General features: G+C 41.9%; 1 protein-coding gene and 1 pseudogene across 1 annotated transcript; both read left to right on the top strand.

Annotated features, from left to right (window-relative positions):
• Nucleotides 1–523: 523 nt before the first annotated feature.
• Nucleotides 524–18,318, top strand: Tnfaip6 (TNF alpha induced protein 6). The gene is made up of 6 exons (XM_052181126.1): nucleotides 524–715; nucleotides 6,397–6,534; nucleotides 10,186–10,347; nucleotides 13,758–13,986; nucleotides 15,262–15,302; nucleotides 18,143–18,318. The coding sequence occupies exons 1-6, from the start codon at nucleotides 622–624 to the stop codon at nucleotides 18,304–18,306; spliced, it is 828 nt and encodes a 275-aa protein (XP_052037086.1). The 5' UTR covers nucleotides 524–621; the 3' UTR covers nucleotides 18,307–18,318.
• A 2,121-nt stretch (nucleotides 18,319–20,439) lies between these two features.
• Nucleotides 20,440–20,662, top strand: LOC127684164 (thymosin beta-10-like; annotated as a pseudogene).
• The last annotated feature ends 4,634 nt before the right edge of the window (nucleotides 20,663–25,296 follow it).

Genomic DNA, 25,296 nt, shown 5'->3' on the forward strand with positions numbered 1-25,296 from the left:
ATATATATATATATGTATATATTGAGAGAGAGAGAGAGAGAGAGAGAGAGAGAGAGAGAGAGAGAGAGAGAGAGAATCTGCTGAGTTTGCCAAGCTACATATGCCTTTGTTTTAAATCTTCTTCACAGACTTATTTGGCAGTGTTTAGCAAAAACTAAAGAGATCCTATCACAATTGAGACCTTCAGGATTGGGTTAAATCACAGACCCCAAAATTAACAATCCGAACAGGACCTTGAGGTTTTCTCAGAGAATCCTGCTGGAGTTGAGCTTTCTTTAATCACTTCTGAATCTGCACCAAACTTTCTAACTGAAAAGTGTTGGTGACCGACAGAAATAAACGAACTTGTTCCTGAGAAAGAGACTTTAAACCGTGGGTGCTCGTCCTGCGCCCTCCGTTCTGGTTGCCAATGCAAATTAGTCAGAGGGTTTGCCTCAGACACTGAACTAATTGTGTAACTCCGCAACGGAAAGTGCCATTGGAGAACACACGCTGACCTCACAGCCGAAAAAAACTATTTAAAAGATGTGGAAACCAGATGTTTCAGCCGCATTCCAGCCGCTGCTCTGAGAATTTCTTGAGGGCAGCCCCGACATTGTAACCGGCTCAGCAACCGAAGCCATGGTCTTCCTCATCTGCTTGTGCGTCTTGCTGTGGGAAGAGGCTCACGGATGGGGATTCAAGAATGGGATCTTTCACAACTCCATATGGCTTGGTAAGAAACTCCACTCACGGGCTTCCATGTTGGGAATATCGATCCACTGACATCATATAGGACTGAATCGAAGGAGTGAAAATTTTCTAGCGTGTTCAAAGCCGGGTGTTTTCGCAGAAAATACTTTAGAGAGACAGTGACCGGCATACCATTAAACAAAGAAAGTTTTCTTTTAAAATTTAAGGCTGTTATTTTACACAAAGTATTGTTCAACAACAACAAAAAAAGCTAAACAGAGGTTAAGATATGCTAACATTGTAGAAATATATTTCAAGATTTCAAAGCAGATATGGCTGCTGACTGAGGGTGTTATGGAACTAATACACTACTATAATGTTATTTTGTTTTGTTTTGTTTTCACACCTCATGGGCAGTGAGGTTTCAGGTGAGATGGAGCATGCAGACTGTCTGCAGCAGCTCTGAACTCTGTGTACTCTGAGCTACAGGGTACAACATAACTTTTCTAACTGTCTTTCAACTCTTCTAACAAAGCTAGTGTGTGGTACAGGAAAGAAGATGAAAATGCTTTGTCCTTTTTAGTGCATTCATCAGGTTTGGTTCTTTTTGTCATGAAAATACTTTCCTGACTTGGGGAAGGTTCTTTTTGTTGTTTTTGTTAACTGTAAGGAATGACTTGGGCTAAACGCTCAAGATGAATGAAAGACCAACAGATGAATATTAACACAGAAAACTCACTCTCGTTGTAGCACTCAGAATGACACTGGAATCCTTATGATTCAAGTTGATGCCACATTTTGCTCATTGTTGTATTTAGTAGAAAACTTTTTTGATTGTTTGTTGAGGAAGGAGGTCATCTTATTCTTGTACAGAACAAAAATAAATAAATAAAGACAAAGCAAAATTAACCTAGATCTTGGTTTTCTGCTTGCAAGGCAACACAGTGGCTGTAGATAATTTTTCCCTCTCAGCAGTGTTCCCTGTGGTAGAAACTGCAACCATGAGGGTTTCATTAAGGAGCTGGATTTGAAATGCACAGCCTTGCCTCCTCTTCTTCCAACTTGAGCCAAAACTAGTCACAGTGTGACCATTTGGTCAGCATGGGCTCTGAAACTTGGTAGACATGTGCATACAATCCAACTGAGGTAATACAAGCACATTTGTCAGAAATGGGGAAACACCGTAAAGCTAGTAGGAATTACAGTCATATGGGGAGATTTTGAAAGGCTATGGAATTCTCCTGGGATGGGGCGATTTGAAATCATTGGTTTTGTAATGAATGTGTATGCTACAAAAATGTAAACCTGAGGAAAAAGCAGTTCTGCCCCGAAGGCAGAGCAGCGCAAGCCCAGCCTCTGTGAAGAGCACACTGCAGAGGCTTGAGCCCCTGTCAAATGCTTCAGTCTGGGACAAATTACTGAGCACTCGGCCCAGCACAAATTGGTTACAGTTGGCTGGGTCAATATAATATTAGAAACTGTTTAGGGCGAAAAGAGAGCTGGATTCAAAGGGACGGATCCGTTAACAGCTGTGAAGAACAGGACATTTGAACCCTGGGACTTCTAATTTCTTTAATGGCAACCTAACAAGAAAGGTACAAACAGACAAGAAATCAGTCAGTGTGGATCTCGAACACCAAAGACAGAGATCAATTATTTTCAGTCTTCCTCCTGAATCTGCAAAAGGCAGGAGAGCTGCATACTATAAACTCCTAATAGAGAGCTACTGCTATATTGCTCCCATTTGCTAGATGAAGAAACTGAGGCTCAAGTAGTGATGTCTACAAGGTTGCTTAACTCCTTCCAGAAGAACCAGCACATGGGAGAGCCTACAGTGCACTGTTGTCATTTGCAAAAAAAAAAAAAAAAAAAAAAAAAAAAAAAAAAAAAACCAATAACAGCAAAACCCCCTTTTTTCAGTTTTATGAGTTAAATGGCAAAAGAGAAAAATGAATAAAATATTTTTAGACACATGTATCTTTTAAAAGTTAGAGTTTTGTTGTATTAAGTTTTGTCTTAATAGCTGAAAATTCTAAATCTATAAATATTTTTAAATAGCAGATAATGCTTTAAAATAATAATGGTCCTAATTTTGTACTCCTAGTACTTGGAAGGCTAAGGTAGGAATATTAGGAGTTCCGGGCTAGCCTGGAATACACAGCAAAAACTTGCCTCAAAATAAATTAACAAGTAAAGTTAACAAATACATACATAAAAATGCTTTGTTTATAGTTGTCTGGGCAGGATCAAGTGTGGGGTTACATGACTTTAATGCCAGTACTTAAGAGGTAGGTGGATCTCTGTGAGTTCAAGGCCAGCCTGGTCTACATAGTGAGTTCCAGGCCAGCTAGAGCTAAAAAATGACATTGTCTCAAAAAAAAAAATCCAGACAATCAAAACAATTTCATATAGACTTGTTCTTGAGCAAGAAGTCCTGTGATCACCTAGACTCAAGAGGCTGACGGAGGATAGGAGAGAGAGTCTGTGGTAAGCACAGGCTACACAGTGAGACCTCATCATAAATTATTTCATTGACTGCATTAACTAAATAGTCAAATATGTGCATGGAGAATTCTGTATATTTGCTCTTTTGGCAAAATAGAACAGAAACATTTAACGAACTGAATTATGGCACATGCAGTTTGTTGTTTCTGTTAGTATCAGATTCCCCAGACACATGGCATCAATTTCTGATAGTTTTGCTTGTCTACTTGTTTTTAATTACTTAGTTTTAATTAAGACAGTTTGAAATTATTTTCTAAAACTCCTTGTGAACATCTCCCTAGACGTGCATTTCAACTTTGGAGTAAAATATTAGGAAAAAAAGTTTGAAGAAGAGTTGGCATCCACTAAAATAATTAGTACAGCTTTTTTGCATAAACTTTTTTTACTCTAAGTTCTTGAAATACAGATAGATTTCAACTTTTTAATTAACAGCAATGTTTATAATAATTAAATTAAGCGTGCATCTTTTTTTTCTCTACCAAAAGACATAGTGTCTTAGATAAAGATACTTAGTTCAGTGTGGTGACACACAGTTTTTAATTTCCCGTGCCCTGCTGTTTTGCCTGCATGTATGTCTTTGTGAGTGTGTGGGATCCTCTGGAACTGGAGCAACAGCCAGTTGTGAGCTGACAAGTGGGTGCTGGGAATCTCCAGTGCTTTTAACTGCTGAGCTATCTCTCTAAGTCCCAGTGGCATACATTTTAATGTTCCTACTTAAATTCTCCTACTGACAGGAGAATCACAAGTTCTAGGCCGGCCTGGGCTACATACCGAGACCCTATGTTTAGAACAACAGCAACAACAACAGGGCTGGACAAAATGGCTTGTGGCTAAAGAGCACTGGTTGATCTTTCAGAGGATGGGGTTTCCATTCCCAGCACCCTCCTGGCAGGACCTGTAACGTCAATCCCAACAGATTGGATACCCTCTTCCGGACTCCTTAGGCACTAGATACACATGTGGTGCACAGACATACATGCAAGGGGTGGGGGAGGCAACGCCAATGCACATAAATTTAAAAATTAACTTAAACAAGATAAGCATACTTTAGCTGCCTGCTTGCGCACGTCTAAATTCTTTGAGGAGCCAGCAGGGTCCGATCCAGAGTGCGTAGAAAATGTCATCAAGCTACATGCTTAAATGAGTAAGGAAATTAACGACTGTGTTGAGGTCTTTGCCTCATGAAAGATACCCGGACAGCCAGTCATTTACAAGGTGGAAATGATCTCCATTGGTGGTGATCTAATGGATGTTGCTAGCATTTTCTGGCTCATAAGCATGGGATGTAAACTCAGTAGGTAGAGTGTGGGCAAAACAAAAACAAAGCAAAACAAAACAACCTTGCCTGGGTTCCCTGGTACCAAATACAGCCAAGTGTTCTTCTTATGCCTGTGACCCCAGCGCTCAGCAGGTAAAGGTGAGCAGAACAGATTTCAAGGACTTCCTCAGTGGCAAAGCTAATAATTAGGGGCCAGCCTGGCACAGGAGACCTTGCATCAAAATAAGCGAATGACTAAAAATAGCACATTGACTGTTGTCGTCTCTAAGCACGATGATGGGCTTTTACCATTTGATTTACGAGAGCTGGGTCCTTGGAATTGAGAAAAGCATGAAGCAAAGCCAGCGCCATTTCCTGTTGAACTGTGGCAGAGTCAACGTCAGTTTGAGGAAAAGAGTTTTGTTGTTTTGTTTTGTTTTGTTTTTTTTTAAAAAAAGAGTTGGATCAGGACATGTTTCTGGATGTGTGTCTTCTGTGCTGAAGCATTCAAGAATTCATAGGAAGCATCTCCATGGTGGCCGACAGATCAGTATACAAAAGCTTAATAGTAATCTGGACAGCTGGGTGGTTCTATTAGCACTATGGGAGATAAACTTGTGACCATCATCTGGGGAATCTCTTCACATTGTTTCTATGGAGACATCACTGCAGTCCCCAAACAATTCATTGAAACAGTGGTCCAATGGAAGACAGGGCGTGTGTGACTTGCTGTCGCCTAAACTATGCCGGGAACGACACATGAACAAACAAGTCAGGGAAAGGGGTGAGGAGGTGCCAGGTTTTTCTCAGTCATGTTCGAATCTCTTTTCTTCTCTCTCTCTCTCTCTCTCTCTCTCTCTCTCTCTCTCTCTCTCTCTCCTTTTTTAAAAATTTATTTATTTTATTTATGAGTTCACTGTCTTCAGAAACACCAGAAGAGGGCATCGTGTCCCATTACAAATGGTTGTGAGCCGCCATGGGGTTGCTGAGATTTGAACTCAGGACCTCTGGAAGAACAGTCAGTGCTCCTAACCTCTGAGCCATCTCTCCAGACCCAAATCTCCTTTCTTTAGTGCTCCACTTGCTTGCCGAGGATTCTGTTCTGTCCAACTTCCCCACAGGGTTTAAGTTCTTTACTAAATTTTCAGCTATATCATCTTAATCACACAGGCTCATCCTCCCTCCTTGTGAGCTTCCGTTCTCGCTGGTTTAGTTCCTTCATCTACTATGTACCTAGCCAAGCTTTTTTATGGCTATTTATTTATTTATTGAGACCGGGTTTCTCTGTGTAGTCCTGGCTATCCTGAAACTAGTTCTGTAGAGCAGGCTGGCCTTAGACTCAAAATAATAATAAATAATAATAATAATAATCCACCTACCTCTGCCTCCCTAAGCTGTGGTATGCACCATCATTGTCCAGTTTTTATGGCTCTTTTTAAAGCCAAAAGAACACCAAACCTGTATTTCTTGTCATTAGTCTAGAAATATAATACAATGTTGCATTAAAAACTTTCTTTCATGCTATCTTTTTCTTCTTTTTTTAAGACTTATTTATTATTTATTATATGTAAGTACACGGTAGCTGTCTTCAGACACACCAGAAGAGGGCATCAGATCTCATTACGAATGGCTGTGAGTCACCATGTGGTTGCTGGGATTTGAACTCAGGACCTTTGGAAGAGCAGTCAGTGCTCTTAACTGCTGAGTCATCTCTCCAGCCCTCTTTCATGCTAGAGGAAACTAAACTCCAGTCTTTACATGTTCTATATCCCCCTAAAATTCTCCCCCCCCCGCCCCCAACGCAAAGCTTTCTAACAATGAAAACTTAACTATCATGGCAGCTGACCTAGAATTTTCTTTGCCAAGAACATGTATCTGATGTAATCTTCCCGCTGAGGCAAAATTTCCTTTGTTCCACAAGAATGGATAATAGTGCATTGATGACGGTCTATAATCCACAGAACAAGCAGCGGGCGTTTACCACAGAGAAGCTCGGACTGGCAGATACAAGCTCACATATGCAGAAGCCAAGGCCGTGTGTGAATACGAAGGTGGCCGTCTTGCAACCTACAAGCAGCTAGAAGCAGCCAGAAAAATCGGTAACTGATTTGATAATAGTTTTTCTTATTATTCACCCTCGGCGGCTTGGGGAGGGTGGGGGGGAAATCCACCTTTTAAAAAAAAATTCTTATTAAAATTTTTCTCTCAAACTCTTTGGGATCTTTCTCTATTTTGTGAGAATATCTGGGCTTCCCTCATTCCTTCTGCCTAGAATTAGAATTTCCTGGTGACAGCTTTTCATAAGGGTTGGGCACCATCCAGTGAAAATTAAGAAAATACAAGTCATGGCGGAGATACAGGGAGTTTGGGTGAGAAGCGGACATGAAATTACCGATCAGAATGAGCTTTGTTAGGAGAGAGAGCCTCCCAACAGCGTCAGGGGCTGCAGGGAGAACAACAAGAAGTAAGATGGTGCCTTTAAGGGAAGGAGAGACAGAAAGACATAGGGAGAGCGATCAAGGAGACTTCCTCTAAAAACCTGGAGAGGGTCTTCATTAGCAGAGAGCTTCAAGTGGGAGAGCAGGGGAGATACCCAACATGCATAGTTAGACATGAACCTTGATGGAAAAGCCTTCGAGTCCTAGGAACAAAGGGAGAGTTATTAAGAGTACCACCCCGCCAGGCCTCTGCACCATTCCTTCCAAGTATCTTGCAAAGCATGACTCTTAAACTTGAATAGTTAACCAAATATCTTTATGTAAATAAAACTCCCAATTACATAATACCAATTTACAATGATAAGGTCTTATCCCAATTATCTAACCTCTCCAAAACAACAGAAATACATCTGAAGCCATCTGGATATCCGGACCTCCTCCTCCGCTGCCCTGCCCTTTCTCTCTCTCGGCCCTCACCTCTCTTGGCTCCTCCTCCTCTCTCCCCTCCAATCACTGGCCTCTCACCGCCTCAATGTGAATGGATAGGAAATATCTTGCAACAGTTCCAGACTATCTCATATTTCTAGGGTGTGCCGGGAGCTCCACTCACGTGATTTAGCCCGGCTTGGTCCTTGTGACTCCTAGCCCTGCACTGAGCCAAATTCTAGCAGAACCACAATTTACCTTGCAGCTACGAAGGGGAGGGGCTACAAGGTCACAGCTTGCCATGCGTCTTAATTCTCTGTCCTCAAGATTTCTTAGAGAGAGAAAGAGGCAGATAGAGGGTCTGTGATCTAAAAATAAACACCAAAGGAAAAATACTACCCCAGTTACCTTGTTATCACTGAAGCACTGTGTGTTAATGTTACTGTAATTGGTACTCCTTTAAATATTGCCCTATCTCTTTTGGCATGTTAATGTTGCTTTCCTCCGCTATTAAAGCATGCAGTTTTACAAATAATTTTGCCTAGAAGTAGTGCAAGATCTCTGAGCCACCACAGCCAGCAGAGTGAGGATCCGACGGAGGCAAGAAGGCAGTTTGGTTCAACGGGACTTGGTAGCTGCTGTTGGTTTGGACTTCGGGAGTCTGACCCCAAGTGGTTTACTTGAGGCATATTTAAGTACATCACAATTGATGACAATTAACTCAGTTCTGTGTCCACAATAAAACATGACCACATGTATAGACTGAGAAGTTTACAATAGGGTCTGTAGTCTGAACCACATAGCTAGGGGAAAGGTCACCAGGCTATTAACCATGTCTGCTCCGAGACTTCTAGGTAGAACATAGGTTACACATCCCTCCCTTGGAAGGGACACCCTGTGTGTTTAACATTGCCCTGGTGCTTATCTGTGAGTACAAGGGCTTCTGAGCCTCTACAGCAGTAGAAGAAAAGTTACCATTTAAGGAACTTTTCTCTTAGTTTTTCTTTTTTTTTTTTTCTTTTTTTTTTTCTTTCAAGAGTCCGACTATATAGCCCAGGCTGACCTCAAACGTGTGATCTTAGTCAAGCCTCTGCTAACCTCATGCTAGGACTACAGGCACCTACCACCACACGTTTGTACCACTGTGCCATAAGGTTAAAAGCCGTGAGGTTTACAGCGGTTTACAGCGGTAGGGAAAAGAAACGGAAAAGATGATAATGCCAAGATATCTTCTGAAAACTCCAGGAATTAACTGTTGCTCTTATTCGGGTTGGTTTGATTTTTGGTTTTGTATATGTTGTTTGTTTGTTTGTTTGTTTGTAGACAGAATCCCACATAGCCCACATTAGTCTCAAATTCACTCGATAACTGAGGCTGGGGTTGAGTTGCTCCTGCCTCCCCAGTCTCCCAAATCTTGGGACTTCAAATGTAGTCACACTATATAGCCCCAACCTGAAATCTGTAGACCAGGCTTGCCTTGAACTCAGAGCTAGCCCATCTATCTCTGCCTCCTAAGTGCTGCAATTAAAGGCATGGACCACCACACCTGGCTACTAAGATTTGCTTCTTATAAAAAAAAAAAAAAAAAAAAAGCTAGCTACCTTCTTCCTGTGACACCTCATCAGAATTCCTTGCCTTATAGGCAAATACCTGGCAAAGCCTACACTATTTTTAAACTTTATTCGAGACAAGCATGCAGCAGTGAATTATCCCACAGCAGCAGCAAGGGATCGTTTCCAGGATCTCTGCTGATAAGCAGTGTCCAAGGATGTTCAAGCCCTATGAATCAAACCCAGGGTCACACCCTGCTGCACAGGCTCAGGCATGCGGCCACCGACCTACATCCACATCCATTTCACGTTTCTTTGCTTGCTTCTGTGGCTTTTATCTGTGTATTTTTTGTCTTTGAGACAAAGTCTTGCTGGTCTCAAACTTGTGATCCCCCTGCCTCAGCCTCCTGAGTAAAGATACTATGGACATGAATGCCCTGCATATTTTAAATCAGAGATTGTTTCTCATTAAATATGGCACTGAGAAAATAATGACAAGAAAGATACCTGTACATGTTTAGGTGTACATTTTTTCCTGGCAGAGGTTGCATTTAGGATATCAGGCATCTGAGGCCAACGCTCTGCCACTGAGCTACAGCTCATCTCAGATGCAGTTCTGTAAGGAAGCAATTTTCATCCCCAGTTGGTTGGATGCACAGATGGATGACTGAGCGTTTTCACTTAAATGCACACCCAGCTTCCCAGACAACTGTCCAAATGACCTGAAATCAATGGATCTCATACTCACCAAGACCCTTAAATTCTAATCTATCTGCATTTGTTTTTCTTTTCAAATAGGACCACTGGCTAGTAAAAGTCAGTATTCAAATTTTATAGCCAGTCATGGCGGCTACATGCCTGCAACCCTGGTAGCACTAGGAGTTCAAGGTCAGCCTGAGCAAAAATGGTGAGCCAGGCATGGTGACTTTAATCCCAGGACACAGGAGGCAGAGGCAGGATCTCTGTGAGAAGGCCAGCCTGGTCTACAAATCAAGTTCTAGGACTGCCAGGGATGTGCAGAGAAACCCTGGTCTTGAAAACAAAACACAAAACAAAACAGAAAAAAAAAGAGATCTATTTTATTTGTATTCAGACCTTGGTTCAGTGTTTCGTTGGTGATACTAGGGTATTAACCCAAGGCCCAAGGCTTGGTATCCCACCTCACTACTTAGCCAAGTCTGACCTCAAACTGAAAATCCTTCTGCCTCAGCATCTGGAGGACGACAATTGCAGGGTTTTCCTATTTCTCAAGGGTTTGGGCCCTTGAGAAACTTACAGTAGGCAGTGGCAGTCTTTTCCTACTAAGCAGATCCCTAAACTCCTCTTCCTCTTTCAGGATTTCATGTCTGTGCTGCCGGGTGGATGGCCAAGGGTAGAGTCGGATACCCCATTGTGAAGCCCGGGCCCAACTGTGGATTTGGGAAAACTGGTATCATCGATTATGGAATCCGGCTCAACAGGAGCGAGCGATGGGATGCCTATTGCTACAACCCCCACGGTTTGTTCTTTAAAATGATCGTCCTGCTCTTGCAAAAGTAGTCACATAAACAACAGCAGCAGAGCTGTTGCCTACCAAGAGATTACAGAAGAAAACAGCTTTTCCATCTCAAAATGAGTGAACGCGGTGATGGGATGATAATTCCCATCCCATCACCCACCATTCATAGGTCCTTTCTTGCTGTTCAGGGACCTGAACCATGTTCCCTCCTTCATAGTCCCACTAAAGAAGGAGAATTAGTCTTTGTTTATGTTCTTGGAGTTAAAAGGCAGACTCTTCTTTTCAGATACATTCTCCCAGACAACATAACAATGTTATTTATCACTCACAGAGACTTTCTCGCATTTGCTAGCACACTGATGTGATGAAGTGTTGTATCCGCCTTATATGAAATTCCATATCATAGTAGGAGAGTGATAGTCGCAGTCTAGACTCCTGCGGGCCCAGTCTTGCTTAACAGTACTGAGCATCACAGAACAGCCTTGCCTGTCCATAAGCAACATAGAGCACAAAATTAAGTGGATTGCAAGTAGAAACAATTTTGCTTAGAGCTGGGCACTACATGAAATACGATGCGGTGAGTGGGTGTCTTTGGCAGGCCCATGCCAAGGTGTACCCCTGAGAAACCACGCCGTGCAACAGATCTGGTGTAAAAGAGGTTTATTGTAGGAAGGAAGGGGAGTGAGGACCTGGGGAAAGGGGAAAGGTGGACAAGTAGACATGTAGACAGACAGACAGACAGACAGGGAACAGAGCATGAGAGCAGAAAGAGGTGTGTGTGTGTGTGTGTGTGTGTGTGTGTGTGTGTGTGTGTGTGTGTTCAGAGATGGAGGGAGGACACTGAGTACAGAGAGAGAGGGCTGCTGTGGAGGGTAGGACTGTCCCACCCCAGCTCAGTCCTGGTGATGGAGGTGGATCACTGCAGGTAGATAAGCAGTTGCTAGGTCCCCGAGAGTAGGCCAGTGGAATTGCCTGTACACTAACACTACACTCATTCAAAACAAAGTGCAAGGCATTTAACACAGGACCATGACCAACAAATCATTTTGGTTCCTTGTTTTGTTTTGTTTGGGGTTTTGCTTTGTTACTGCTGTTGCTGTTTTGGAGGTTTGGTTTGGTCTGGTTTGTCTTTGTTTTTTAGACAGGGTCTCATTGTTCATCTCAGGCTGGCGGGAAACTCACTATGTAGACCAGGTTAACCTCGAACTCACAGAGTACTGGGATGGAAAGTGTGTGGCACCATACCTGGCCCAAATTGATTTGTACACACCTCAACCCTATTTTCAGTCCTAGCCTGTACTATACTACTGTCATTGCTAATCATTGCCAGAGTCTAGAGAGAAGCCGGGTTCGGTAGCATATGTCTTTAATCTCAGCTGTTGGGAGACAGAGGCTGGCAGATCTCTGAGTTTGAGGTTAGTCTGGTCTACATAGTGAGTCCCTAGCCATCCAAAGCTGTATAGTGAGACCCTGTTTCAAAAATGCACAACAAATCCAAAGTATGAATGAAAAGAAAATGAAGCTAAAGTAAATGAAGCGGTGTTAATGAAAGGGATCTTCCAGAATCCATTGTCATCTAGTAAGGATGCCTGACATCTTAATTCATAAATCTTTATAAATTGCTGCCTTTTCTCCTGGCGGCTAAGTACTTCTTATTCTGGGAATATGTGCACAGAATCCTGGGAGAGTGGCTCTTTCCCAGTTCTCAGGACACCCAGTTTCTCTAGACTTAGTATGTTGATTATATATGGTGGGATCAGCTTAAGGGACTGAGCTCCCTAAACTGCTACTAGGAAAACAGCTTGTCGAAATATATTGGGATAAAAACTAATATCAGAAAAACTAAGCTATCTTCATTAAAATCACCATTACAGCTGATGGAAACGAGCTAGAAGAGGCTCCTGAAGTCTGCAGAAGTAGGGGCTGGAAAGTTGGCTCAGAGGTTAAGAGCACTCGCCGCTCTTGCAGAGGATCAGTTTTAATTCTTAGTTATGGAGGTTATACAAGCCTCCCTAACTCCAGTTCCAGGGGATCCCAAAGCCCTTTGCTTATCTCTGAAAGCACCAGGCAAGCTCATGAAAGTGTTCGAGCATACAGTTACTCATTCAGGTTAGGATGTGTGAAATGACGCGGACTCACTTCATGTGTCAGTGCTTTGGTTTTTAAGACAGAATTTCACTGTGCAGCAAAAAAAAAAAAAAAAAAAAAAAAAAAAAAAAAAAAATAGCCTTGTTCTCTCCTCTCTCTCTCTTTCTCTCTCTCCTCCCTCCCTCTTTCTTGCTCCCCCCTCCTTCTCTTCCTCCCTCTCTTCCTTCTTCCCTCCCTCCTTTCTTCCCCCTTCTCTCTCCCCCTTCCTCCCTTCCTCCTTCTTTCCCTCCCTCCCTCCTTCTCTTCCTCCCTTCCTCCCTCCTCCTCCCTCTCTCTCCAGGGTATCACTGTGAAACCCTGGTTGGCCTTGAATTCACCATCTAGACCACCAAGCTGGCTTCAAACTCACAGAGGTTCTCCTACCTCTGTTTCTAGAGTGCATCACCATTGTCAATATGTACGAATTTTCTCTTTACCAATAAGAGTACTAGCCAGGCCTGGATGCACAGGCTTATAATCCAGCACTTGGAAGAAATAGGTAGGAAGATCAAGGCTCAAGTCCTGTGTTGGCGACATAACAAGTTCAAGGCTAGCTTGGGCTATTGAGACCTTGTCTTTAAAAGACATATAACAATATTAATAGCTACTTATTGAGTGTATTCTTCCTTGACCTGGTGACACATGACTGAATCCTAGCACTCCATGGACTGAGGCAAGAAAATTGAGAATTTAAGGTCAACTTGAGCTACAAATGAAATTTCCATTTTTTTTTTAAAAAAAGAGTATTTTTTAGAAAAAGTTTTCAAGTTGGAGAGATAGGACAACCGTTATAGGGTTTGCCTTGCAAGCATGAAGACCTGAATTTGAGATCCAGAATGAACTTTCTGTTGTTGATGATGATAGGGTTTTTGTTTTTTGAGACAGAGTCTTTTTACACATCAGTGACTTACCTGGAATTTCCTATGTAGGCGGGCTGGCCACAAACTCACAGAAATTTACCTCTTAGGTGCAGAGATGAAAGTCCCAGAACTCATGCTAACAAACAAACAAACAAACAAATGCTGGGTATGGTTACACACACACACACACAGAGAGAGAGAGAGAGAGAGAGAGAGAGAGAGAGAGAGAGAGAGAGAGAGAGAGAGAGAGAGGGAGAATGAATTTTTACGTTTTTAGAAAATTTAGAAATTATTATCAGCTATAAGCTTATACAATGTATTCAATGTATATATTGTATCTTGATCATACATTGTGATTTCTTTAGTATTTCATACAAAAATAATACGTAGTAAGGTCTAAGCAACTCTCTTCTCCCATTTCAGCAAAGGAGTGTGGCGGTGTCTTCACAGATCCGAAGCGCGTTTTTAAGTCCCCGGGCTTCCCTAACGAGTACGACGACAACCAGGTCTGCTACTGGCACATCCGGCTCAAGTATGGCCAGCGAATCCACCTGAGCTTTCTGGACTTTGACCTTGAGCATGACCCAGGCTGCTTGGCTGACTACGTAGAAATATACGACAGTTACGATGACGTCCACGGCTTTGTAGGAAGGTAGGAGCTGTTTCCCCACGCAGAGAATTTCCAGTATTTATCTGACACCCCTTTAGCTTTCTCTCCACTGTTCCCGTGGTAATTGCTCGTTATCAGTATTTTTACTCTCTCCCGCAGAAAGTACTTGTTTTTTCTTCTCCACCTTCCCCTCTCCTTTCTTCTCTACCTTCTTCTCCTCCTCTTCTTTCTCCTCAACCTTCCTTTCCTCTTCCTTGTCGCAGACCTGGAATTGCAGGCTAACATTAAATTCATTATGTAGTTCAGGCAGGCCTTGAACTCCTGATCCTCCTGCCTCCACAGGCATACTTCATCACACCTGGCTTTCATATAACATGCCAAGAAAGTATTTTTTCTTTCTTTTCTTTCTTTTTTTTTTTGTTTTTTTTTTTTTGTTGTTTTTTGGATTTTTTTTTTTCCGAGACAGGGTTTCTCTGTGAAGCCCTGGCTGTCCTGGAACTCACTCTGTAGACCAGGCTGGCCTCGAACTCAGAAATCTGCCTGCCTCTGCCTCCCAGAGTGCTGGGATTACAGGCGTGTGCCACCACCGCCAAGCTCGTATTTTTTTTTCTTAGCAGGCTGTATCTAACACTAATTATAAAAGCACTGAGAGCTGACTTTGATGGTTGTTAATAAAACCTCATTGTCTAGTTATTCAAACCCTCACATGAATAAAGACTCGGGGGAATGAAATTTCTGTTAAAATGTTCAAGTCAGTCTCTCCCTCCCTCACTCTTATTTTGGTTACAGGGTAAGTCCTCTGTAGCCCAAGCTAGCCTCAAGGTCACTATGTAGCTGAGAATGACTTTGAGCCTGATTCTTCTACCCCCAACTCCATGTTAAAAAAAATAAAAATAAAAATTAAAGATAGCCAAGCAGCGGTAGTGCATGCCTTTAATCCCAGCACTCGGGAGGCAGGCAGATCTCTGAGTTTGAGGCCAGTCTGTTCTACAGAGTGAGTTCCAGGACAGCCAGGGTACACAGAGTAATCCTGTCTTAAAGAATCAAAAAAAAAATACTTAAATGAAATTAAAAATTAAAATGATTCATTGTGAGGCAGAGGCAAGCAGGTCTCCGGTCTGCTTAGTGAGTGAGTTCCTGGCCGGTCAGGGCTTCATGAGTGAGACCCCATCTGAAAATTAAGTTTCTTGTAATTGGAGAAAAATGAGCCATTATTTGTGGGAAATAGAAGTGTTTTGTTATAAAATTGGGCCAAAGCTATAGCTGTGTACTTCTTCTTGTGTGTGTGACTTCTCTCTTTTACAAATTCCCTCTCAGATACTGCGGCGATGAACTTCCGGAAGACATCATCAGCACAGGTAATGCCCAAGTCACTGCACAATCTCCATTTGCTTCTGCACAGCGCCCTCCAGGTTCTTACCACTCACCCTTTAAACTTGAGAGAACTGGAACTCAAGACGGCCATTAGCCTGTAATAATGCCAACTTTTATTTTCTAAGATTTTGGCCAACTCAGGGATCAAAATGATGTGCGTGGACAGCTCTTGCTGGCAGGCAGCAGCTTGAATCCATAAGCTAAGAACTGATGTTGGCACGAGGGTTCAGCGTGGTAATAAATGTGTAAGGACTGGCACTTGCTCAGTAGCATCGTCCTTGCTTGACATATGCAGTGGCCTCAGGTTTGGCTCCCAGCACAGATGATGATGATGATGATGATGATGATGATGATGGTAGAAAATACTCATCCATAAAAGACTGAAATGAATTATCAAGTAAACACAGCACCCATTGTAGTGAACAAATGCATTGTTAATATCACATTTCTATCTCAGTACAACATCCCTTACAGTTCTAGAGATACTTTCAGCAGCCATTGCATAAGAAAAGAGAAGTTAAGCCAGGCAGTTATGATTGATCCCAGCTCTCAGGAGGCAGATCAGGCCAGCCTGATCTACAGACAGAGTTTCTGGATAGCCAAGGCTATACAGAGAAACCTTGTCTTGGATGAAACAAACAGGTCTGGAGAGATGGCTTAGCAGTTAAAAGCACTGACTGTTCCTCCAGAGGTCCTGAGTTCAAATTCCAGCAACCATGCGGTGGCTCACAACCATCCGCAAAGAGATAAGATGCCCTCTTCTAGTGTGTCTGAAGACAGCAACCGTGTACTTACATATAATAAAAAATCTTTAAACAAAAAACAAACAAACAAACCAAAAAAAAACGACGACAAACAACAGTAACAAAACGGAAAACGGAAATGCTGGGTGCTAAACCATAATAAAAAGGTTTCTTGTTTGGCCACTACAGGATTCTTTTTGTATGCTAATTCATATAATAAATCTCAAAAGGCTAGATATACTAAGCAAGGTTTGCTAAATCTCTCTCTCTCTCTCTCTCTCTCTCACACACACACACATACACACACACATTTTGTATACTATGTTCTAAGAAATAATGCCCTCAAAGCATGTCCCTAGTTATCTAAATTTATCACAATAGGCAACACTACTCTTTCAGTTATCCTAAACTGCTCTTAATTTTTTTTATTTTTATTTTTAGCTAAACCCGTCATTTTTCGGAAATCTTTGTTTTCTTTCTCCAGCACTTTCTTTCTCCAGCACTTGGCATTCTGATAGCTTCTGCTTTCTCTCCAAGTCATAAAATTATCACATTGCTTCACACCTAAGAACCATGAGGCTCAGGGCCCTGCCAAGTCCTTCTCAGTGCCAGCCACACCCGATTGCTGCGCTCAGTTCTGAGGTGTCATTTTTACAAGCCGAGAAGCTCTCTGCTCTGTCCTTGAATGATTACTCTTGAAAGTTTATTAATTTGTTACTGCTCCACCCGGGGAAACCCACTGTAAACAAACCTCTTATCTCTCTTTTCTCAAGGACAGACTCTGTTAACAGAATGTCTGAATGAGATTGACTTTAGAGCTTTACTAGGGAGTTGGGGCTTGAATTTTTTCCTTCAAAAACCAACAGCAGAGCTGGGTGCAGAAACAGAGGCAGAGGCAGGAGGACCACTCAGGAATTTAAGGCGAGCCTGGGCTACATACAGTCTCAGGGCTACCACCTACAAATTTTGAAATAGGGTTCCAACTAAGATTGGATTTAAATTCTACGTAGCTGAAAAATCAAAACCAAAATGCTGATCTTCCAGTCTCAGACAGAATGGTTCAAGCCACACCTAGCTTACCAGGGCTTCTTTTACAGTACAAATAATATATATATAGTATATAGTATATAGTATAATAATATATAGATATATAGATATATAGATGATATATAGATATATAGATATATAGATATATAGATATATAGATATATAGATATATAGATATGTATCAGGTAAATCTTCCAGTGTCCAGAAAAATACAGTGTGACGGATGGAACACGAAGTCTGCGGCCAGGCTGCCCCGGCTTGAGCTAGCCTCAGCCAGATGTTATCAGCTCCATGGCTTTGGCAACGATCACCCAGTCTCTTGACTCAAGGTCATGTCTTTAATGACATATAATATATATGCTTGGATTTTTATTTGATTATGGATTGAGGATCTAAGTTAAGACAGGCTTCCAGGGCTACCAAGGTGGCTCAGAGGTTAAGAGCACTTGTTGCTCTCACAGAGTCCCGGCCCCAGTTACCTGCACTCACACCGCAGCTTACAAACATTCCTAAGTCCAGGTCCAGAGGCTCTGATGCCTTCTTCTGACTTTGGAGGTACCAGACTTTTATGTGCTGCACACATATACATACATGCAAACAAAACACTCATGCGCATAAAATAATTCTTACATTTAGTGTCTGTATTTGCCCTGTACAGAGGAGCCAACGAGGGAGTTTTATATTTAGCTTTGGACCTCTTATTTCATGTGGGAGAAGTCTTCTCTGTTTTAGAAAACTCTCCAGGGCTCGGTGCTCCTGCCCTTTTCTGCCCCTCCAAATGAAATGAAATAAATACAAATTTAAGATAGGGTGCTTCCCTAGTGTGTTGAGAGTCTGGTGTGCTCCATAGAGCCGAAAGGCAACAAAAAACAATTATTTGTATGGATGCCAGACGTGAGAATGCACGCCCGCCTGCACCCTGCGATCTTGTTCACATCCTTATCTGCTCTTCTGGGAGATGAAACGTTATTGAATTGTCGGACAAGTCACTCTGTAGTAACCTCCTTGTTGTTTTGTGTGCCTCCCCCACACAGGAAATGTCATGACCTTGAAGTTTCTGAGCGATGCATCCGTCACAGCTGGAGGCTTCCAGATTAAATACGTCACAGTGGATCCTGCATCTAAATCCAGTCAAGCCAAAAACACAAGTACTACTGGAAATAAAAAGTTCTTACCTGGAAGGTTTAGCCATCTATAAAATTTTTTTTTTTTTTAAAAAAAAAAATGATGTTCAAAACCTCCAGTACAATATTTATATTTGTAGTTCTTGGGTCTTGTTTGTTCTCACTTTTGTATTTTTGTTATTAACATGTATTTATTATTTTTCCAAATGTGAAAGCAATATGTAATTATGGGGAAAACTGACAAATACAGAGAACTTCAAATGAGTTTTAAAAACCTCATAATTCAACTACACGAAAATAACTAATACTAAGATTTTTTTAATGTTTGTCTTCATTCATTTTTCTACTTGTAGTATATGTATATATGTAACTCTATGATTTGTGTTTGAATTTTGGCATTCTGTCTTATGTATAGTTTTAAAACGTAAACATTTTATAGCTCAAGAAATTCCCAAGATCACTGAGTTTTCTACAAAATGGGACTTTGAGTAGCTGTAAATATAATTGTTCCCTGCTTTATTTAAGCTAAATTTATATTAGGATTTAAGACTGTTTTCATAAATATTGCTGTAATAAATACCCTTGGACATAAATATTTTGTAGTTCTTTAATTTTAGGGAGACATAAGGTTAGATGTAGAAATACAAATCAGAGACTAATTAAAATAGAATCTTTTTTCCTTCCTTCTTTCCTTCCTTCCTTCCTTCCTTCCTTCCTTCCTTCCTTCCTTCCTTCCTTCTTTTCTTTTTCCAAGACAGGGTTTATCTAACAGTTCTGGCTGCCCTAGAACTCACTTTGTAGACCAGACTGTCCTTGACCTCATAGAGATTTTACCTGCCTCTGCCTCCCAAGTGCTGGTGTATACCACCACTGCTTAGTGAATCCTTCTTTTTTAAAAGTTTATTTACTGGCTGGGCAGTGGTGGCACACGCTTTTAATCCCAGCACTTGGGAGGCAGAGGCAGGCAGATTTCTGAGTTCAAGGCCAGCCTAGTCTACAAAGTGAGTTCCAGGACAGCCAGGGCTACACAGAGAACCCCTGTCTTGAAAAAAACAAAACAAAACCAAAAAAAGGTTATTTATTGAATGTGTGTTCTGTCTGTCTGTCTGTCTGCCTATCTCTCTCTCTCTCTCTCTCTCTGTGTGTATGTGTGTGTGTGTGTGAGAGAGAGAGAGAGAGAGAGAGAGAGAGAGAGAGAGAGAGAGCGTCTGTGAAAGTCAGAAGAGGATGAATAGGAGATAAAGACAGTTGTGACCTGCCATGTGGGTTCTGGGAAGAACAAGTGCTCAGAACCACTGAACCTCCTGTGTAGGTCCAGAACTCTTCCTGTTCTGATTAACATTAAAAAAAAAAAAAAAAAAAAGACACAACAGTGCACTTTGGTTGCTAATTTGGCTTTTATCTCTCTGGATTCCTTGGAGGGTCAGATAAACAACACAGTCAGTATGAGTAAGTCCCTATGACTCAGTCTGTTGGGCCGAGAACAGGAGCTCAGGCTGTAGCAGCCTCCTGTGAGTCTCATTTACCACAATGAGCATGCCCACTAAGAGATTAGATATTCCAGGACTGGAAAGGCAGTTCGGCAAGTTAAAGGCATATACTCCTCTCACAGAAGACCCAGGTTTGGTTCCTAGTACCTATGTCAGATGGGTCACAGTCACATCTAACTCCAGTTCCAGGGGATTCAGTGTCTCTGTAGGCACTCATATTTATGTGCATATGTCTACATATAGACATATACATAATTTAAAATAATAAATATTTTTAAAGTGATTAAGAGCTGGAAATATGGTTCAGTGGTTAAGAGCACTGGCTGCTCTTCCAAAGGACCTGGATTGAATTCCCAGCAACCACATGGCAGCCCACAGTCATCTGCCACTCTTGTTCCAGAGGATGTGATGTCCTCCTCTGGCCTCTGGGACACGAGGCATACACACGGTGCCCAGACACCTGCAGGGATTAAAAACAAACAACACAAATAAACAAAATAAAAGCTGGGCATGAAGTTGCATGCCTTTAATCCCAGCACTATGGAGGCAGAGGCAGGTGGAGGAAAGACGATTTGAGTTTGAGGCCAACCTATTCAACAGAGAGAGTTCCAGGATAGTCAGGACTGCACAGAGAAAACTGTGACACAAAAGTCCCAACCAACCAACCAAAAAGAATAATACATGTTAAAAATATAATCTTAGAAAGAAGCGGTCTCTTGCTGCAGCAACGCGAGTGGGAGCACCTGGAGCGCGATCTCGAAACGAGAATCCACGAGTTGTAAGAAAAATGGCAGACAAGCCGGCCATGGGAGAAATCGCCAGCTTCGATAAGGCCAAGCTGAAGAAAAACAAGAGACACAGGAGAAGAACACCCTGCCGACCAAAGAGACCATTGAACAGGAAAAGAGGAGTGAAATCTCTTAAAAGCCTAGGAAGATTTTCCCCACCCCACCCCACCCCATCATCTCCAAGACCCCCCTCATGATGTGGAGGAAGAGCCACTTGCAGGATGGACGCGACGCGAGCCACAAGCTGTGCTGTGAACCCGGGTACTCCGAGCTGATGCCACCGGCCCGCGGGTCTCTGAAGGGGACCCCTCCACTAATCGGACTGCCAAATTTCACCGGTTTGCCCTGGGATATTATAGAAAACTATTTGTATGATTGATGAAAATAAAACACACCTCGTGGCATGAAAAAAAAAAAAAAAGAAACATAACTCTAGCTCCAGAATACTTGATATACAGACATACATGGGAACAAAAAGACGCTCACATGCATAAAATAAAATAATTTTTCTTTTAATTTTGAAGAGGGCTGAGGAGATTGGTCAGTAGTTAAGAGGTCCCAAGTTCAGTTCCCAGCACCTTCACAGCACTTCAGATCTTTTCATCACTCCGGTTCCAAAATGTACATGATACACAAATACACATGTGAGCAAAACTCCTACATACAAATAAAACAAAATAAATCTAAAAACAGTGTTATAGCTGGATGTGGTTGTACGTATCTTGAATCCCAGTACTCTATGGGCAGAGATGCAAAGGATCTCTGTGAGTTTGAGGCCACCCTGGTCTACATAGTATGTACCAGAACAACCAGGCTACATAGTTAGAGCCTGCCTTACAGAGGCAATGGGTTGGGGGTGGGGTGGGGAGAGAGACAAAGAGAAACAGAGCAAGAGACAGGGAGAATAGATTCAGCTTTTTTTAAAAAAAAAAAAGCTTTTTTTTTTTTTAATAACATCTCCTAGGCAACTAGTTGTGTCAAGATGAAGTTGACTCTCTCCTTCCCAGCTGCCATCTAAACGCATGGCCACAGAGTAGAAGGTTGTGAGGACTGAGTCCGTGTGGAATGACAAACAAGGTCTTCCTCCAAGCAAAGTGTCCTGACCCACAGTGCACCTGATGTTGAGTAAGGACATTCTTGTTATACACCAAGAGAAAGAAGAATCACAAGTCTATTGGAAGATGCAGATGCCAATCTGAGTTTTCCAAACTTGGTTATTGTAAAAAAAATAAAAATAAAAATAAAAAATAAAAAATAAAGGAAAAAGGAAGGAAGATCTACATTGCTACATTGCTGACAGGGTCCCCAAAGAACTAGCAGAATCTGAAAACTTCTCCATCTCTCTGAAGATGATGTCCAATAGTATGTTGTCAGGAAGCCCTTAAACAAAAGATAAGAAGCTCAGTACCAAACCCCAAAGATTCAGTATCTTGTCACCCAGATCTATTGCTCTGAAAAAAACAAAGAACTAACAAAAGTTAAGACAAGACTGCAGAATTTGCTATACTTCTGGCCAAGAGAATGGAGCCAAAGAAAAAAATCAGGAATAAATTGTCAAGAGATGTAGGCTTCTATTTCTTAGTCTAAATATAGTAAAAAAATAAAATAAAATAAAATAAATCTTTAAGGGTAACAAATAAATGATCAGAGCTTGGGGGTAGAAGGGAAATAAAAATAAAATTATTCAATTCTCAAGAAAATGGATGGAGTCGAAAATAATTACTCTGAGTGAGGTAATCCAAATGCAGAATGAAAAATTCCATGTGTTCTCTCTTATATGTGGATATTGCCTTTGGATGTGTGTATTTAAATTGAAGTACCCACAGGAGGCAGAATAGTAGTAAAGGCCCAAATAGTAGTAAAGGCTGGGGACAGAGGGAGTCTTTAAAGGAAGGGTATATATAGGATGTTGGTAGTATAAAGGGATACGGAAGGACAGTGATCATAGTAAAGGGCAGTTTCAGAGGGAATGTGGAATTCGAAAGAAGGGGTATAGAATGTAGTATACAGGGGTATGGAATGCCAGTGGTATCAAAGGCAGAAAGGAGAATAATGGAACGGGGAGGGTTAAATACCTCCTGGGTATTTAATGGGAGGGCAGGGTGGAAGCAGGAATATAGGATAACTAACCTAAAGGCATAGGTTATAAACTAGTTATGTAATTTAGGGTTTTATTGCTGTGAAGAGACACCATGACCAAGGCAAGTCTTATAAAGGCAAACATTTCATCGGGACTGGCTTACAGTTTCAGAGGCTCAGTTCCTTATCATCATGGCAGGAAGCACAGCATTATGCAGGCAGATTTGGTGCTGGAGGAGCCAAGAGTTCTACACCTTGATCTGAAGGGCAGCCAGGAGGAGGCTCTCTTCTGCACTGGGTGGAGCTTAAGTACTAGGAGACCTCAAAGCCTGCCTACAGAGCAACACATTTCTTCCAACAACGAACTACTCCTACAAGGCCTCTTAATAGTGCCTTACATGGGCCAAACATACTCAAACAACCACATTGTGGTAGCTGGCCTGAGAAAGGGAAGTTAATAAAAAGCCCACAAAACAAGTTGGGAGAGAATGGAAGAAAGAGACTCTCTACAAACATCACGTGTCCTCTCACCTGCCTTGCTTCAGCAAAGTGTCACATGAGTCTGCATCACATGACACAACCAGAAATTTCCACTACACCCTCCTCCTAGATGCCTGAAAGCCAGACCTCTCTCAGCCTCCTTTGGATCAGGATGTAGACTCTCAGCTCCTCCAGTTCCATGACTGCCTGAATGCTGCCATGCTTCTGGTCACGATGATAACGGATTGAACACTGAACCTGTAAACCAGCCCTAATTAAATGCTGTTCTTTATAAGAGTTGCCTTGGTCATGGTGTCTCTTCACAGCAATGGAAACCCTAACTAAGATGGAAGTAACCACAGTTTATATTTCAAACACTGAGGACTGGTGTATACATAATGTTTTACATCTATCAGTCTGGTCCACTCAGAAGACAAAGACAACACAGTAACTTGAATGGGAAAATATTCCATACAGACCATTATGCAGTCAACATGTAATAGTACTAGTGCAGGCAGAGTCGCAGTTAGCAGATAAAAGATATAAGCAAGCCCAGCATGATGGTGCCCATGAGCCTAGCATTCTGGGAGCCCCAGCAGCAGTTCCCTCCCACACAGGTCTGGATTCGCCTTGTGAATCCAGACTCTCAAGCAGCTTCAGAAATGTGTTGAACTCTGCTGCAGTTTCTTTAACTTATATTCATTTTGTAAGGCACATAAATACATACATAGGGAGAGATTTACATATACAGTGCTGTGTTCTGGGTGATATGAGAGTTGGTATCAGTAACTAAAATTGAAACGAAAGAAGCAGGCAGTGGTGGTGGGGGGCACACTTTTGATCCCAGTACTCGGGAGACAGAGAGAGGTGGCTCTCGAGGCTAGCCTGGTCTATAGAGCAAGTTTTAGGACAGCAAGGGCTACACAGGAGAAACCTCTGTCTCAAATAAACTAACTAACTAACAACACAAAACAACAACAAGAACAAACAGAATGAAAGCCTATATTCACCTCAGCCACATCACCAAGGAAGGCAGGATTCTATGGAAAATCTGAAAATATTGACTGAGCCTTGTGAGTTTATTGTTATCCAATAAATGTTGATACTGTGGGAAAATATAGATGTGCTCTTCCGTGTGTTTCTGGAGTAACATGCTTATGACAGGTGTCCCGCTGTGCTGTCTTGAATGAAATACTGTCAGAAATTCCAGTGTCACCAGAGGTTCCTATGGCTGCTACTAAAAGCCCCAAGGGAGACAGATGACAAAAGAACAATCTGGAAAGGACTTGACCCTCACTTCATGATAGAAACCTAGAGACAGAGGTTTGTTTCTAAAGTGGGGGTTTGCTTCATAAATCATAGTATCTACAAGTTTTCCACTAGTATGAATTACTGACCTGTTTTAGTTACCTTTCTATTACTATAAAAAGACATCATGAACAAGGCAGTTTATAAAGGAAGGCTTTTACCTGGGAGCTTGTTTACAATTTCAGAGAGTATGACAGGGACCATGATAGTAGGCGGGTAGGCATGGCATTGAGGTAGTAGCTAATCCTGATCCACAGGCTGGAGGCAGAGAGAGAAAGAGAGAGAGAAAGAGAGAGAGAGAAAGAGAGAGAGAGAGAGAGAGAGAGAGAGAGACAGAGAGAATGGTATAGACCTTTGAAAACTCCAAGCCTACTCCCAGTGACACACCCCTCCAACATGGCCACACCTTCTCATCCTTCCCAAAGAGTTCCCACCAACTGGGGACCAAGCTTTCAAATATATGAACCTATTGGGGCTATTCTAATTCAAATCATCGCATGACCCAATTAATATAACCCTGTTCATTCGGTTGACAGTGGTGCTTAAAGAACTTCGTAGACAAAAGAAGTTGGTCATACCATGCCACATGGTTAATCTGAAGCCAGCCAATTGATAGCGAGCAAAATGGCAAACTTGGACGTTTGTTCCAGCTTGAATATTAAACCACTTTATGAGTTGTGTAAAATACATGTGTTGGCAAATCTTACTGTTATCTGGACAAATGAGCCATGTGTTCTATAATGAGAAATTCAATGTCAGATTGCTAGGTTATTTATTGTATGAGTTATGTGCTTTGCGGACCGAGGTGGGAAAATCAGGACACAAATTCTGGCAAATTTCACACCACCACTCTGATGAACTGAATGGCATTATGACAAGGAAGTTGGTTTGAAGGACTATTTGCCACCTCAGTTAAAGA

The sequence above is a fragment of the Apodemus sylvaticus genome, chromosome 5, assembly GCF_947179515.1.
Source record: "Apodemus sylvaticus chromosome 5, mApoSyl1.1, whole genome shotgun sequence".
NCBI lineage: Eukaryota > Metazoa > Chordata > Mammalia > Rodentia > Muridae > Apodemus > Apodemus sylvaticus.

Excerpts from the sequence above, each read along its gene's own strand:
- Tnfaip6 (XM_052181126.1), top strand. The coding sequence starts at position 622 with ATGGTCTTCCTCATCTGCTTGTGCGTCTTGCTGTGGGAAGAGGCTCAC. Across the intron at positions 13,987-15,261 it reads GTCCACGGCTTTGTAGGAAG|ATACTGCGGCGATGAACTTC; the intron begins GTAGGAGCTGTT and ends ATTCCCTCTCAG. Across the intron at positions 15,303-18,142 it reads GGAAGACATCATCAGCACAG|GAAATGTCATGACCTTGAAG; the intron begins GTAATGCCCAAG and ends TCCCCCACACAG.